General features: G+C 36.9%; 1 protein-coding gene across 2 annotated transcripts in view; it reads left to right on the top strand.

The window, feature by feature from the left end:
* The window catches only part of LOC136236925 (COP9 signalosome complex subunit 1-like), a 42016-nt gene extending 28664 nt beyond the window's left edge, over window positions 1-13352 (top strand). For both annotated transcript variants that reach the window (XM_066027155.1, XM_066027154.1), the window contains 12 exons: window positions 3821-3882; window positions 3937-3987; window positions 4822-4906; window positions 5200-5280; window positions 5435-5572; window positions 5643-5737; window positions 8693-8795; window positions 9816-9896; window positions 10555-10692; window positions 12346-12432; window positions 12506-12553; window positions 13189-13352. In XM_066027155.1, coding sequence (XP_065883227.1) covers window positions 3821-3882; window positions 3937-3987; window positions 4822-4906; window positions 5200-5280; window positions 5435-5572; window positions 5643-5737; window positions 8693-8795; window positions 9816-9896; window positions 10555-10692; window positions 12346-12432; window positions 12506-12553; window positions 13189-13245 — 1026 coding nt within the window. In that variant the 3' untranslated portion in view covers window positions 13246-13352. The remainder of the gene's footprint in view (window positions 1-3820; window positions 3883-3936; window positions 3988-4821; window positions 4907-5199; window positions 5281-5434; window positions 5573-5642; window positions 5738-8692; window positions 8796-9815; window positions 9897-10554; window positions 10693-12345; window positions 12433-12505; window positions 12554-13188) is intronic.
* The last annotated feature ends 16 nt before the right edge of the window (window positions 13353-13368 follow it).

The raw sequence follows: 13368 nt of genomic DNA, 5'->3' as shown, positions 1-13368 counted from the left end.
AAGTAGATTTTTTCTCAACAGAGTTAGCATTTCTGCCAACCAGATGATTATTGGTAACAGCAAAGGTGTCAACAACAGACATGTACGGTTTGGCTCCATTACAAGTTCAGGGAAGGGCTCTAATGGACACTGTATTTATATGGCTTCTCCATAGGAAATGTATTGTGAAAATTTTGATTGGCCATAAATATTATGTCAAACATTTGAACAAAAAGATTTTGGAAAATTTTTAGCGGGTCAAGCAGTACTACAAATGAGCCAAATTTCAAGATCGTGTGTAATTGCATCCATGAGTTATTAAATGTTTTTGAGGATTCAGCTCAACGCGAACATACTATAAGTTAGTCAAGTGATGTCAAAAACTGAAGGTGTGACATATTCAACTACTGTTACTTATGCAAGTGAGCTGAGTTTTATCATTTTACATGGCACATTGGATACTGTGCATTTGTCAATTCTAAGAAAAATCTTATAAACTTTGAAGGAGTTTGGGAACTAATGAATTGATGTGCGATACACGCATACGTGACAAGTACATTCTCTTTGATGAAGCCTTTGAACTACACCATGGCTTCTTGACAATCAGATAGTAATTGAAGCAGCTCTTTATCCGTAGTTACACAGTATTTTAAGTGTTTGAATAGCTTAGAATAGTGTCGGGTTCCTTACAATACTTCGTATGGTTTTTATCCCATCATGTCTTTCTCTTTTAAACTGTTATTTTTCAAGATAAACACTCATGTGGCTAGACACCAATATCTCTCAGTGTTCCTCCTATTGTGCTGTTGATTGGCTTGTTTGAATGTTTGAGTTGCTGTAGCCACTGATACTGGTGGTAAAACTTGGCCAATAACTGAGCCTTTTCCTGTCATATTTCTTTTCTCTCACGGCATGACACACAGGACATACATTACTGGAGCAAATTACTCTGTACATTTGTACAATGCTTCAAACAAAGTAGATATTTAGTTACAAATATACTTAATCTACATCATGTACAGCAGCGGTGTTCTAACACTACCTACACATGTATACCTACACATGCATATTTGTTGAGGAGGAGTTTAGCATACTTCCATTCAAGCATAAGGTGTTTAGGTAATAGAGTTCCCCAACATGTCTGTAACATTTGTAACAAGCTAGATAGGGAGAGACAGATTTATAGCAGGAAAGTGTTATGGTTGTTGTAGGTGGCACTGAGCTGTGGGGTGTAAAGGCTCCTGTTAGATTTCCCCTTTGCGTTTACTAGAAGAGGAGTAATCGTTATCACACATGTTTGCACTTTAACATTTTTCAGCAGCCTAGCAACAAGATCCTTGTTATCTAATTACAATATTCTCATGTAGTCAACTAAGTTTATGTTTTAAAAGTTTGTGTAGTACCTGTCGTATTTCCTTTGAAAATTAGTGATTGATTTGTAGTGTATAATCAGTCATCAAATGGGGATGAGCAACATGAATTGTTCAGCCTTTAAATATTTTATGTGTGCAACGCAGTCATTGTACTAAGCCTTGTTATAAGGCTCAGGTATTGTTTCTGAGGTGCATGCATATTTCACAGCCAGGTTGCCATGTTATTAGTATCCCATGGAAAAGCAACTTGGCTGTGAAAAGGAAGCATTACATTCCCAAGCAATACCTTGTAATCCACTTGACATAGTTGTACGCTATACAGGAAAGCAGATATGAAGTTGAATTTTTTTTGTTGTTATAGAACCACGTATAGTTCTGTTCTATTGGTGAGATGTTATACATTAAAAACTCTCAGTATTGGGTGTGTGTGATATGTGGCGCTACATTCTTATCATCCATGTCGCCAGTTAATGGCCACCAGTTCACGTTATCTTTTGTGAGCAATAGTAAAGTAGTTATCAATAGATACACTGTGAGATCATGATCTAATTGTTTGTCATTATTTCGGGACACTTTGTGTTTTCAATAGAATAGTTATCCATTTAGATATATCACTATTCAGATGTGTAGACACATATCAGTGTACATACATATACATTTAAACTATTACACAGTCTCAATGTGTACTTGTTGAATTGCGATCGCACCGTATTGCTGTTTAGTTTTAATTATTATTTTAATTGATGATATATTTTAAAATAGTGTGTTACTGTATGACAACTGATATGGTTCAGTGTTACTGGTAGTCCCAACAGTTCCAGCCATGTGAGGCCGTTGTTGGTAACACCTTGTACTCTGTATGGACATGAATGTGTAAATCAAAACAGTACATGTTTATATAACTCAGTTTGAGCTTATATGCATGTCTGATCTGTTGAGAAAATAATTTATTTCATGACAGTTGAAGATACGTAGCAACCATTGTACATGTTATGGCAAATGGTCTTTCAAAGTATGGTCTCAATTACAAGGTGGTTTTATTGTTGTCCATGGTACATGGGACAGTTGGTGGTTGGTATGAGAATCTCCTTGGAGTGTTTACTGTTACCATTTATAGAATGTCCCACTGTCGTGTGTTTGCACATAACTGACATGGCCACTATACAACAAGGCAGCGAGGGTTTTTAATGAAACCTGTTAAAAACTGGCCACCACTACACAAATATTTCTTAGTTTACAACAACAGGTGGCTTGAGTTTATAAATGGCTTGATTTTATGGGGAGATGTTTGAGTTGGCTGAATGGCTATCCTTCCCGTACAGGTGGTCATTTAGTCAGGTTTCACCATATCAGTGCATTGTACTGTATTTTACCACTGTGACACCTGACTGGTCCCATTCTGGTAATAAACATATTTCAAGCAACTTGGTTACATGGGGTGAGGGGTCTCCATGGTGCTTAATTTGTTGTTGTTTGTATACAGAACTAGAAAAGCTTGACACTTCCCTAAGGATGGGTCTGTATGATTCAGTTAGAAGTCTTAGCGCTGTATGACTCTGTCAGTATTCTGATTGATGTAATGTGCATTCAAGCTATGGACAGGGAATTATAATGCAATATTTGTAACATTATTAAGCATGCTTTCAACATTCTGGGCTACCTTGTGCAGCCATTGTAAATGAGCAGTGACGTTGAGGTAGTTACAAAAAAATTGTGATGATTCTCATGATACTTAGCACTTTTGATATCTTGTGGGATGAGAAGGTGGATACCAGAAAAGATATAAGAGGGAGTGTGTTAGTTCCAAGGCTTTAAATATGTTTTATTGTCTTCGGTTCACATGAAGTAACATGTGGTTCTTAGCACAACAACAGTGGGTAGTTTTTGTTGTACATTTCTCATCAGTGTCAAGCAGCTAATTGTAGGTATTGGACAATATACAGGTTGTGTCTTGTGGTTACCGGAATAGGTCATGTTGTTCATTGTACGCCAACTGAAGCTGTTTTCTGTGCAGAGAGAATTTACCTTGTTAGTAAATCACAAGGATATGTCCATTAGTAGATGATTGTTGTGTGTGTGTATGTGACTGTGTTTATGTAAAGTATTACCACTTAGGAGAAGTGTGTTTGTGTTGTGTTTAAGACTTCTGTTGTCTTTTCCTGATTTTTACACCTGCTATCTCAATGTGTGTTCTAGTTGTACATGGACACATGCACCTATGTACTGCATCTATGCAACGTCCATGTACATTGATAGACAAACTTACACACATGCACCCACCGGTACACACAATACACGCACACATACCATTTTTTCATGTTTTGAACATAATTCAACATACACTCTTGTCCTGTTATCATAAATGTCATTCCTATTACAATGGGTCAATTAACAACATGTTAGTCCCAGCTGTTATGTGGTAGTGTAACCATGGCGATGTTTATAAATATTGTGTAATCATTTTGTAGCTGGAACGCCTGGACACTGATCTGAAGAACAGCAAAAGTAACTCTGTTAAGGAAAGCATCAGGTATTTCAATCCATTAGTGTGTATTTCTAAATACATATTATATTCCTCTTTTAGACGTGGCTATGATGACTTAGGAGACCACTTCATGGACTGTGGTGATTTGACGTAAGTAAAATTTAGTTTTCTTCACACACACACACAACATACACACACACACAACACACACACGCACACACACAAAGCCTTTGGTATTATATATTCTTCAGTGTCATAGTTTAGTTCAATGCTGGAAGACTGTGTAACAGAGGAGGGGTTGGACATGTTTAAGTGCCGCTTCAATAAAATATACGAAAGTCTTTTTATGGAGTGAAGTAAACAGTAGTCTCGATATAAAACAATGAGACATTGTCATTTCTGTTTATGAATACGTACATGATCAGTCTGATGAAGTTACACGTGTGTAAAAGTGGTTTAGTATTTCACCCAAAATCCTAAGCACTTTTGCAAAACAAAGCATATCTCCTTAAAGCTTACGTGAAGAGTGATCGGAATATTAAGTCTGCCTCAGTCTACCCCACCGTTTGTTTATTTTGTATTACAACTATTGAGGGTCATATGAAATACCTAATAAAGCTATGCAATTAAGGGCAATAACTTCAGATGGTGCTTAAAGCGTGTCCAACCTCCTCTGGCTGTGTAACATTATTGGAACATGTGAGGAAAATCCTGTAAACATTTATTTAATTTTCATACCATAACACCACAATAGTACTTGTATTACTTCATTATGATTAACATGCATGACTACTACTGGAATATCAACAGAAAACTCTGAAGAGAAGTAGCCTCAAATTTTTCACTCTTTGAGTGGCCAGTTTTAATGGTTTCTTTCAGTCACTGTGTCTCCACTGCCCCCTGTGTTGACAACAACACATATTGTAAACCTATATATTATTCTTGTAAGTGTTATTAACTGACAATGTGTACTTTTTGTTACAGAAATGCACTGAAAATGTATTCACGAGCTCGTGATTATTGTACCAGTGCAAAACACATTGTCATCCTTTGTCTGAACATCATTAAAGTACGTCGTGTACAAATTTTATCTGGTATTGTAACGACAATTATTAAAAGATATGAATAACTAGACGTGCCTAGATCATACGTGTTACGTTTATAGGAATGGAAGTATCCTTCATTATAAATGCATGTTAAGTTTTAGTATCACGTTTCTGACTCCCTGCTACAAGGCTTTTGGTAACCTTCTTGGAGGTCCCTAGTGGCTAAAATTAAGATGTATTTTTTCATGTGTAATTTCATGATGCTTTAAAATTAAAATTGTGCCGTAATTGACTGTTTCTGTTTGTTTTATCAAAGGTGAGTATTAGCCTGGGAAACTGGCAACAAGTGTTAAATTACTACAGTAAAGCGGAAGCCAATCCCGACTCTACCAGTGAAGTGAGTTTGTGTCTCAGTTTAAACCACAACACAAAATATCAAAGGATATTCTCATTATGAAAACTGACACAATATCCTGTGATAATTTTATGTTAATGTGCTGTGTATATGACTGTAAACAATTGTTAACTTAGATTTTTTGTTTTGTGAATAGCACAAGAGTCATGAGCAATTGGTCGTGGCATGTCGGTTGAAGTGTGCTGCTGGACTGGCCGAAATGGAGAATAAAAGATACAAGAATGCTGCCAGATATTTCATCATGGCTTCATTCGATCATTGCAGTTTTCCTGATGTGAGTTGAACTCTCTCTATAAAGGATGAGAAGCTCATGAAGTGGCTTTACTTTTCCTTCTTCTTTATAGCTGATGTCACCACACGATGTAGCTGTGTATGGTGGACTGTGTGCCTTGGCCACATTTGATAGGAAAGACCTCCACGATAAAGTGTTAGGCAGCAGGTAATAGAGACTTGAGCTCATTGTACAGTGGAACCTCTTAATACTGAACACCTTGGGACAATGTCCTTAGATGTTATTCTAGGGAAATGTCCTGCAAGTAGTACAAGTGACCTGATTTACCGCTTTATCAATGTGTCCTTTTTGATGAGGGTTCCACACATTATTGCTAAGGAGTAGTCGCTTAAGTCTGTTGTGTGTTGTGTATTTTAATTTCCTGTCGTCAATTCCATTTTTGGCATGCACATGACTTAAATAGAAAAATAGTCACAATAGAATACCTTCATTCCTTGTTTGTAACATTTCGCTAGTGTGTGTAGGAAACCGTTTATGTGTGTACTATTGGACCATTGCTATGTATGTGTTTGTCACATGGTCATGCGTTACAGGAACGAGTAAGCATACATACAGATACACACAACACACACACACACACAGAGCCTAAAAGCAAAGCCTACGACAGCCATGCAAAGCACAACTATTGCTGCCCAGCGAACCAGCACTGGGATGCCTGTGCACCACTCAGGCGTGCTTGAGCAGGTGACTCCAGGGCTAGTAACCCACAGGAGGACTATCCAGATCTCCAGGAGAGAGGTCACAGAACCTGAAGTTCCACAATGACCCCAACACTGCTAAGTGAGACAAGGACAGTTAGGCATTTGCTTCCTCAGTAAACACCAGGCATGCATTGATGTTATAGCTGGGTGGGCTGCTTTCCCAGATGACACCAGGTCCCCAATATACAGCAGTACAGTTTCTTGCTTACAACAACACCAAATTGGCATAACACACACACACACACACACACACACACACACACACACACACACACACACACACACACACACTGTATACAGATGTATGCACATACACACAGACGTACACATGTTAAATCTATATTATCAGTGAACAGGGCAGGTGGGTAGATACATACCAATTATTAGATAAAATTTCCTAACAGTGGTGGGAGTTAATTATGTATGGTCTCCTTATCAGACATGAAAAGTAACCCGTGTATCTTCTAAGAGGAACACATGTTAGAATAACACATGAACCGACACATTAGTTATCAAAGAATCAACTTTAATGTGCGACTTGTTACAAATTGTTACACTTCAATTGTATTAGTGTGAGACATTACCCAAATCACCTTTGGACCATATTGTGTGTACACAGTGCTAACTCTTTATAAATTGACAGTTTGTACCAAATGCTGTTTCTCCCTGTTATTGTACAAGACTGTCCCACAAAATTATTGGCTTTATTTATGGAGGTTTATTCTATTGAATCTTTTATGTACTGAGTCCTTTATGGACCACAACAATACAGGTTTATAAAACATGCTGTACTAGAAAGAACATATCACCACTAGAAGCATGTACCTCTTCCAAATTTAGAATTACTGATCTACTACAGCTCTACATGTATCCCTAACAGGAAGCACCAGCTTTCTTAATTGATTACACAAACTTTTACAATAAGTACTACACTTGAACCTGTCAACATGGACTCTTTAGTATTACATGCAGTTACATATTTACTTGTCCAGTGTGTTCTTTTGGTACACAAAACTGACCTGGAAAATTTATAATCGGTACACTGGTTGATCTCATTGTGTATGTAGATTCCACAGTATTTGTATGTACATAGTTGTGTATGTAAGTGTATAGTTCATGTACTGTACATAACAGTTATATACATATAAGTGTACTCATCTGTACACAGACAGACAGACATGTCCATATATACCCACAATACCCACAATATATATATAACACATCTTAGTATTGGTTGCCGTGTGATTGTCACACGCTACAGTGTAAGGACCATTCATTAACTGTTTACTACTCTGGTTCCAGTCTACCAATAGTGATATACATTGTTCTCTGGTCACTGCAATGTACATAGACATCTTGTGAAGTGGTTTCATCCCTAGCTACCTGAGCAACCTATTAGTGTCAAGAGAATGAAGCCCAATGAATTATGTTTGTGCTGGAATGAAAACATTGTGAGATACTTCACAGGCTTTAGTGGTCCATGAATATGTTTAACTCCGTTCAGTTTGTAACTTGGGATTTTGTATAGGTTTTCTGTTGGTTGTTGTATCGTTGTTATTAAATGTTCTGCGTTTATTACAGATGGCATGAAACTGTTCTATTTTTTGTCCCTAGTAGGGCCAGAGGAAATAACAAATCATACGTGTATGTTACACGTTGTGTGTGACATACTTCATTCTTGTTGTATCATGTAGTTTGTCCAAGTATTATAATAAAGGATCATTCCATCATAATGTAGTGTGTGTACTGTACATTCTAGTGTTTGATCATGTTGCTGCTATACTGTGTCATAAGTAGTGCAAACACAGATATTGTACCAAACCACGTGCAAACGTAATACATACATGTATCTATGCAACACACATGCAAACACTCACATGTGTGACTGTGCGTGTGTGTGTGTGTTAACGTATGCTGTACCACACTTCTGCTCATGGCTACTTATCACACATTTTGCTTATGGCTGTTGATCACAAATCTGCCTGTGAGTTTGGCCAGCTTAAGTGGTTAATTAAGTGAAGTGTTTATTTTGTGGCTGGTTGTATTACATTACTCTGATATGTTATCAATATGTTATGTGGTGAGGCCACCTGGACTATACAGTGGTAGGATGTGCTAGTGTAACAGTGTAGTCAGGAATGTGGAGTGATGTATCTGTTAACTATACATGTCATCACAGTCCTCTGAGTTGCTATGTGTTATACTAGAAGATCTATCAGTTTGCCTGCTGTTGTCCTATATAGTTTACCATCATTCCTTTTGTAATAATACATTACAGACCGACATGTCACATGTTTGTTGCCTAAATTCCTTAAGGAAAAACTTAGTTGGGTAATCATAATGGTTGGTAGTATGATGACAATGACAGACAACAGAATTTTACTGTCTTGTTTTCATATAGCTCCTTCAAACAGTTTCTTGAGTTGGACCCACAATTGAGGGACGTGATTACCCAGTTCTACCAGTCAAAATATGCTTCCTGCTTAAAGACACTGGACGGAATGGTATGCACTTTATCTGTTGAAATAGTTTCATTTGAATCTTGCCCTGTAAATGTACAGTAACTGTTGGTAATAATAACAGGTGCCATATAATTTATTCTGGTCTGTGCAGTGAAACCAACAATGAAGTGGGTTATGAGTTATGAATATTGTAACTGTATTGATGTATCATTTGATTTCACTTACTGGGAAGCTGACCAAATCACTGTATGCCAATATTCATGGTGTGATTTTATATACAATGAGGTTTGATCTTTTAAACTGTTTTTGTGTGCCTTTTGTGGGGACCCATACAGGTGTAGTAGTAGTAGTAATAGGATTATGAGGAGATCATTTTGAGCTCTGTGTACTGTATTGCCTCAAGTTGTTTCATTGTCAGCTATTGTTTGTTTTTGTGGGCACACGAGTAACAATAAGGATATGCAAACAGCCGTGTAATTGCTGCGACATTTTAGCATATCATGCTACATCAACATTGTAAAACTCAAACTATGTACCAAAGAAATTTTGTTACAAAACTTAATGCATGCACTCTTGAGATTAATAGTCCGTGACGCGTGTTTAATCTGGTACAAATTATATCAGAATGTCAGTGTGGGAAACCGATGGTGTCACTTTTACTAGATAAAAGAACATCAAAATGCATCACAGACGTAGCACACACATACATAGTTTATGTAGTATGAGTGTGACCAAATGTATGTGTCTGACCAAATGTATGTGTCTGTTGAGGTATACATTCATTTTGTGCTATTGAAATGTGGTCATGAGGTATAACTCAGTATATGGATACTGATCTAATGTTATGGAATTGATATTGCTTTGATGTCACAGTTTACTAGAAGCCCGCAGAAGTATCAATACTGTTTGTCCTTCTCAAATTTCACTTCACACATTTTGTCTGAATTGCTTCTTTGGGTAGGGAAGCCATCGTTGAGTTGTGTACAGTCTTTTTACCTGTAGTTCTTAACTGATCGATGGGCACTGTATGATAGTGATTGTATTGTGTTGTTGTTGTTATAGGACACCTTGATGTTGGACATGTATTTAGCACACCACCTCCAGTCCTTGTGTTCTCAGATTAGAAACAGGGCCTTGATACAGGTAACGCCTCAATGTGTATGTGTGTAACCATAGCATATACGCATATGCATACATACACAATGATACATATGTATGTACATACAGATGTACACATACATACACACTACACCGGTTGGTACGGTTATTGGTGATATAATGTTACTCTAAGTGGCCTATCATAGTGTAGGCCATTACTGAATGCCTACTAGTAGGGGTAGTACATTAAACAGCCCATGAAACTGAGAACGTCTAGCATCACTCAGCCCACATGGGCTTCCCTTTTAGCATCTTGTACAAGTGTGGTTTGAAAATTAACACAGAATAGAGCATAAACAGCATATCTATCACTTTGATGTGGCAATGAATTACAAGAAGATAAGGGGACACAAGATATCGTCTGTTTCTGTTTCAAACGTAACACTATCTAGTCACACAATTTATTTTCAATGGTTCATGTACATCATACTTACACACTATTACTACTGGATGTGAGAAATAAACTAAAATATGATGAAAATTTAGGGTCGTTGTGAAAAGTATTCCAAACATGCTTGTTTTATTATCTTATGCCAACCCATTTTATGCATGAAGATTTGTTTATGCTTACAGAGCAGCATTTATTATGGGAAAGTATTTGTGTAATTACTTTGTGGTTTTGTGGAAATCTTTTTCACTTTAGTACTTCAAGCCATACGTATCAGCAGACTTGAACAAAATGGCGTTAGCATTCAACACCTCCGTGTCTAACTTGGAGGATGAATTAACCCAGCTAATTCTTGATGATCAGATTTCTGCCCGTATTGATTCACATGCAAAAGTAAGTGAATCTGTTATCAAACATAATCCCTGACTTTGAGATGGATAAAACCTTTGTATTAAAGAAACAGTTTTATTTTTATCTTAAGTGCTATAATTATTTCATAGACAAAAAAAAAGCTTGTCCCAAAGTGCCTGTCACAGCTAGTGCCCACTGGTATGACATACCAAGAAACTTATGGTAGCTATTTAATAGTGTATATGTGGTTATGGCTTGTTTACCTGTTGTGTGTGAATGACAGCTGGTGTGATGCTGTTTGGCTTATCATATTGTAATTTCTTACTGATTGGATTAATCATACTAAATGGATTACAATTTGCTGTTGGAGGCAGAGTAAAATGTGGTTGTGTGAGGAATGTTTCCTTGTTGACAACATAACTTCTTGTAGTCCCAGACTGGAATTGACAGTTTGATGGTACTCCTGCTGTGGACAGGGTCGTCACTCATTACTATATTTGGTAGCCCACAGCACTTTGAACAGAATACAAAAATGCCTTCTGTACATTAGTAACTGTTTTAGGCATGATAGGATCTAATACTTGAGAGCTATTGGATTACTTTGTTGGAGTTTTTAGTAACTTATCATTACCTTTTTAGTACGATAGTTTACATAAGAATATTGAAATGTTGTCACTGGGCCTGTGAGATAATCGGTCCCTGAAAGTGTATGTTGTCCATTTAGTTGCCTAGTGTTACCAGCACTTACACTTTGTAGCTTCCTATCTGCATTTTATGATATTCATTGAATGTCATCATCACCAATGCTACAGTTACTTGTGTGTCTACTGTAGGGGTAATGTATATGGTACCCTACTTGTTTATTGTGGTGATGTTTTTTTATAATTATGTTTTTGAAAATCATTTTATAAGACAGTTGTTACACTATTCCCCCCACATGAGACCCGTAATCATTACACAGTTGTTTGTAATTAGTAATTGCTAATTATTATCAAAATTATGTGTCACAGTTTAACAGAATTTATTAATTAAACGGTATGTTGTGAGTTACTTAATATGAGGTAGGTTCACTATCAAGTATTTTTCAATATGCTGATACGTGTCTGTCCAACAATGTTTGTATTTCTAATGGAGAATGACACCAGGAAAACTCAAGCCACAGAATCGTTATGCCACTATCAAGGCTTATCGGAAGAATGTACTTTAGGGAAACCTGTCAAGCGTCCACCACAGAAACAGTTGCTATGTTTGTAGTTATAACATTTTCATACATAACTAAATTAAATTGTGGTAGTGGTACTGTGAAAACAGTGTTGTTATCCAGCAGTACATGTGCTTCAGGAACGCTATTAGATATGCATGCTTGTAGTTTATGTATATGTTTTCTCAGTATCTCTCCCATTGATTCTGTACCATATTGGATGTACTATATACATTAACAGTTCGTATGCATTTCACTTAGCAGTCAGGACCAACACATAAGATGGTTGAGCACTTTTACGAGTGTGTTGGCACGTAGCTTTTTTGGTGCAGTAAATTCTTGAAGAATGGGAAGGAATAATCATTCAATTATTGCTAGACACACACCATGTACCTATAAGGCTAATGGTCTTATCATTTAGTAAATGTGAAACCTTTAGTAACATTGTGAAATATGCAACAACAGGGTGCATGGAATTTTCTCTTGTTAACTAGATCTTGTACGCGAGACAAATTGAACAACGGCGGGCAACCTTTGAAAAGTCGCTGGAGATTGGAGAAGCATATCAACTCAGAACTAAGGTAGTTTAATTTGTGATGTCAGCAACACAGCATCCTGCAACGCCCAGCCGTTAACATCTTTTGTGTTTTCTAGGCTTTAATAGTGAGAGCAGCAATGCAACATCACAGAATTTCGGTCCCTGTAAGTTGATGTACATGTATGTGTGTAGGAGATGTACATGTCTTTAATATCCAATTTGACTAAAACAAACTTTGTCATTCCGACTTCTTTTGATAACTAAAAAGTTTGTTTCTCTAGCCCACAATGTTTCTTTTACAGTGATGTACACTTCTATTGAACTTAATGATAATTCTATACAGAGGATTTTACTAACAATACCAGCTTGTGTATTCAACTTTGCTGAACCAGCCATAAGCAACACAGCCATGGGGGGTCAAAGGGTTGTGGCTTCTTTTTTTAAAATTTGCTTTGGGATAGAATGCTTAGCACCAAGACATGTCTTGCTTTATAGAACATAAGTTTGTTTCCTCTTCAACAGGTGTCCTGAGAGCCTTAAACATTATGTGCAATGTTGTGTAACAGTGTTGTAATTGAATCTTGTGGGATCACTCTCTCCCGTAAATCTATGTACTAATAATAGCTTAGGGAGAAAATCCTTCTTTTATGTGTGTCTGTAGTGTATGTGGCCAAAATAACTGGGGTCATTTTTGATAGCTTTAGAGAGAAAATCATTAAGATGTTCAAAACGCATACATGTACAATTAGATAACCTCTGACAATCAGCTTTGTTCATTTTTTTTCTTCTATTTGTGTAGCCGGCCTCATTTAACAGTGAACAAGATTCTAATGGAGGAGCAGCATCAGGGAGATAGGAGATATCAATAACTGTTACTTCATGATTATATTTGACCATGAAAACACCTGATAACTCATTGTGGTCATTATTGTGGTTTCTGTTGCATAACAATATTCAAATGTATCCGATGATTTACGAA

The sequence above is a fragment of the Dysidea avara genome, chromosome 10, assembly GCF_963678975.1.
Source record: "Dysidea avara chromosome 10, odDysAvar1.4, whole genome shotgun sequence".
Classification (NCBI taxonomy): domain Eukaryota; kingdom Metazoa; phylum Porifera; class Demospongiae; order Dictyoceratida; family Dysideidae; genus Dysidea; species Dysidea avara.
Note: the sequence above shows the minus strand (reverse complement) of the source record. Positions and strands in the feature narration are given on the sequence as shown.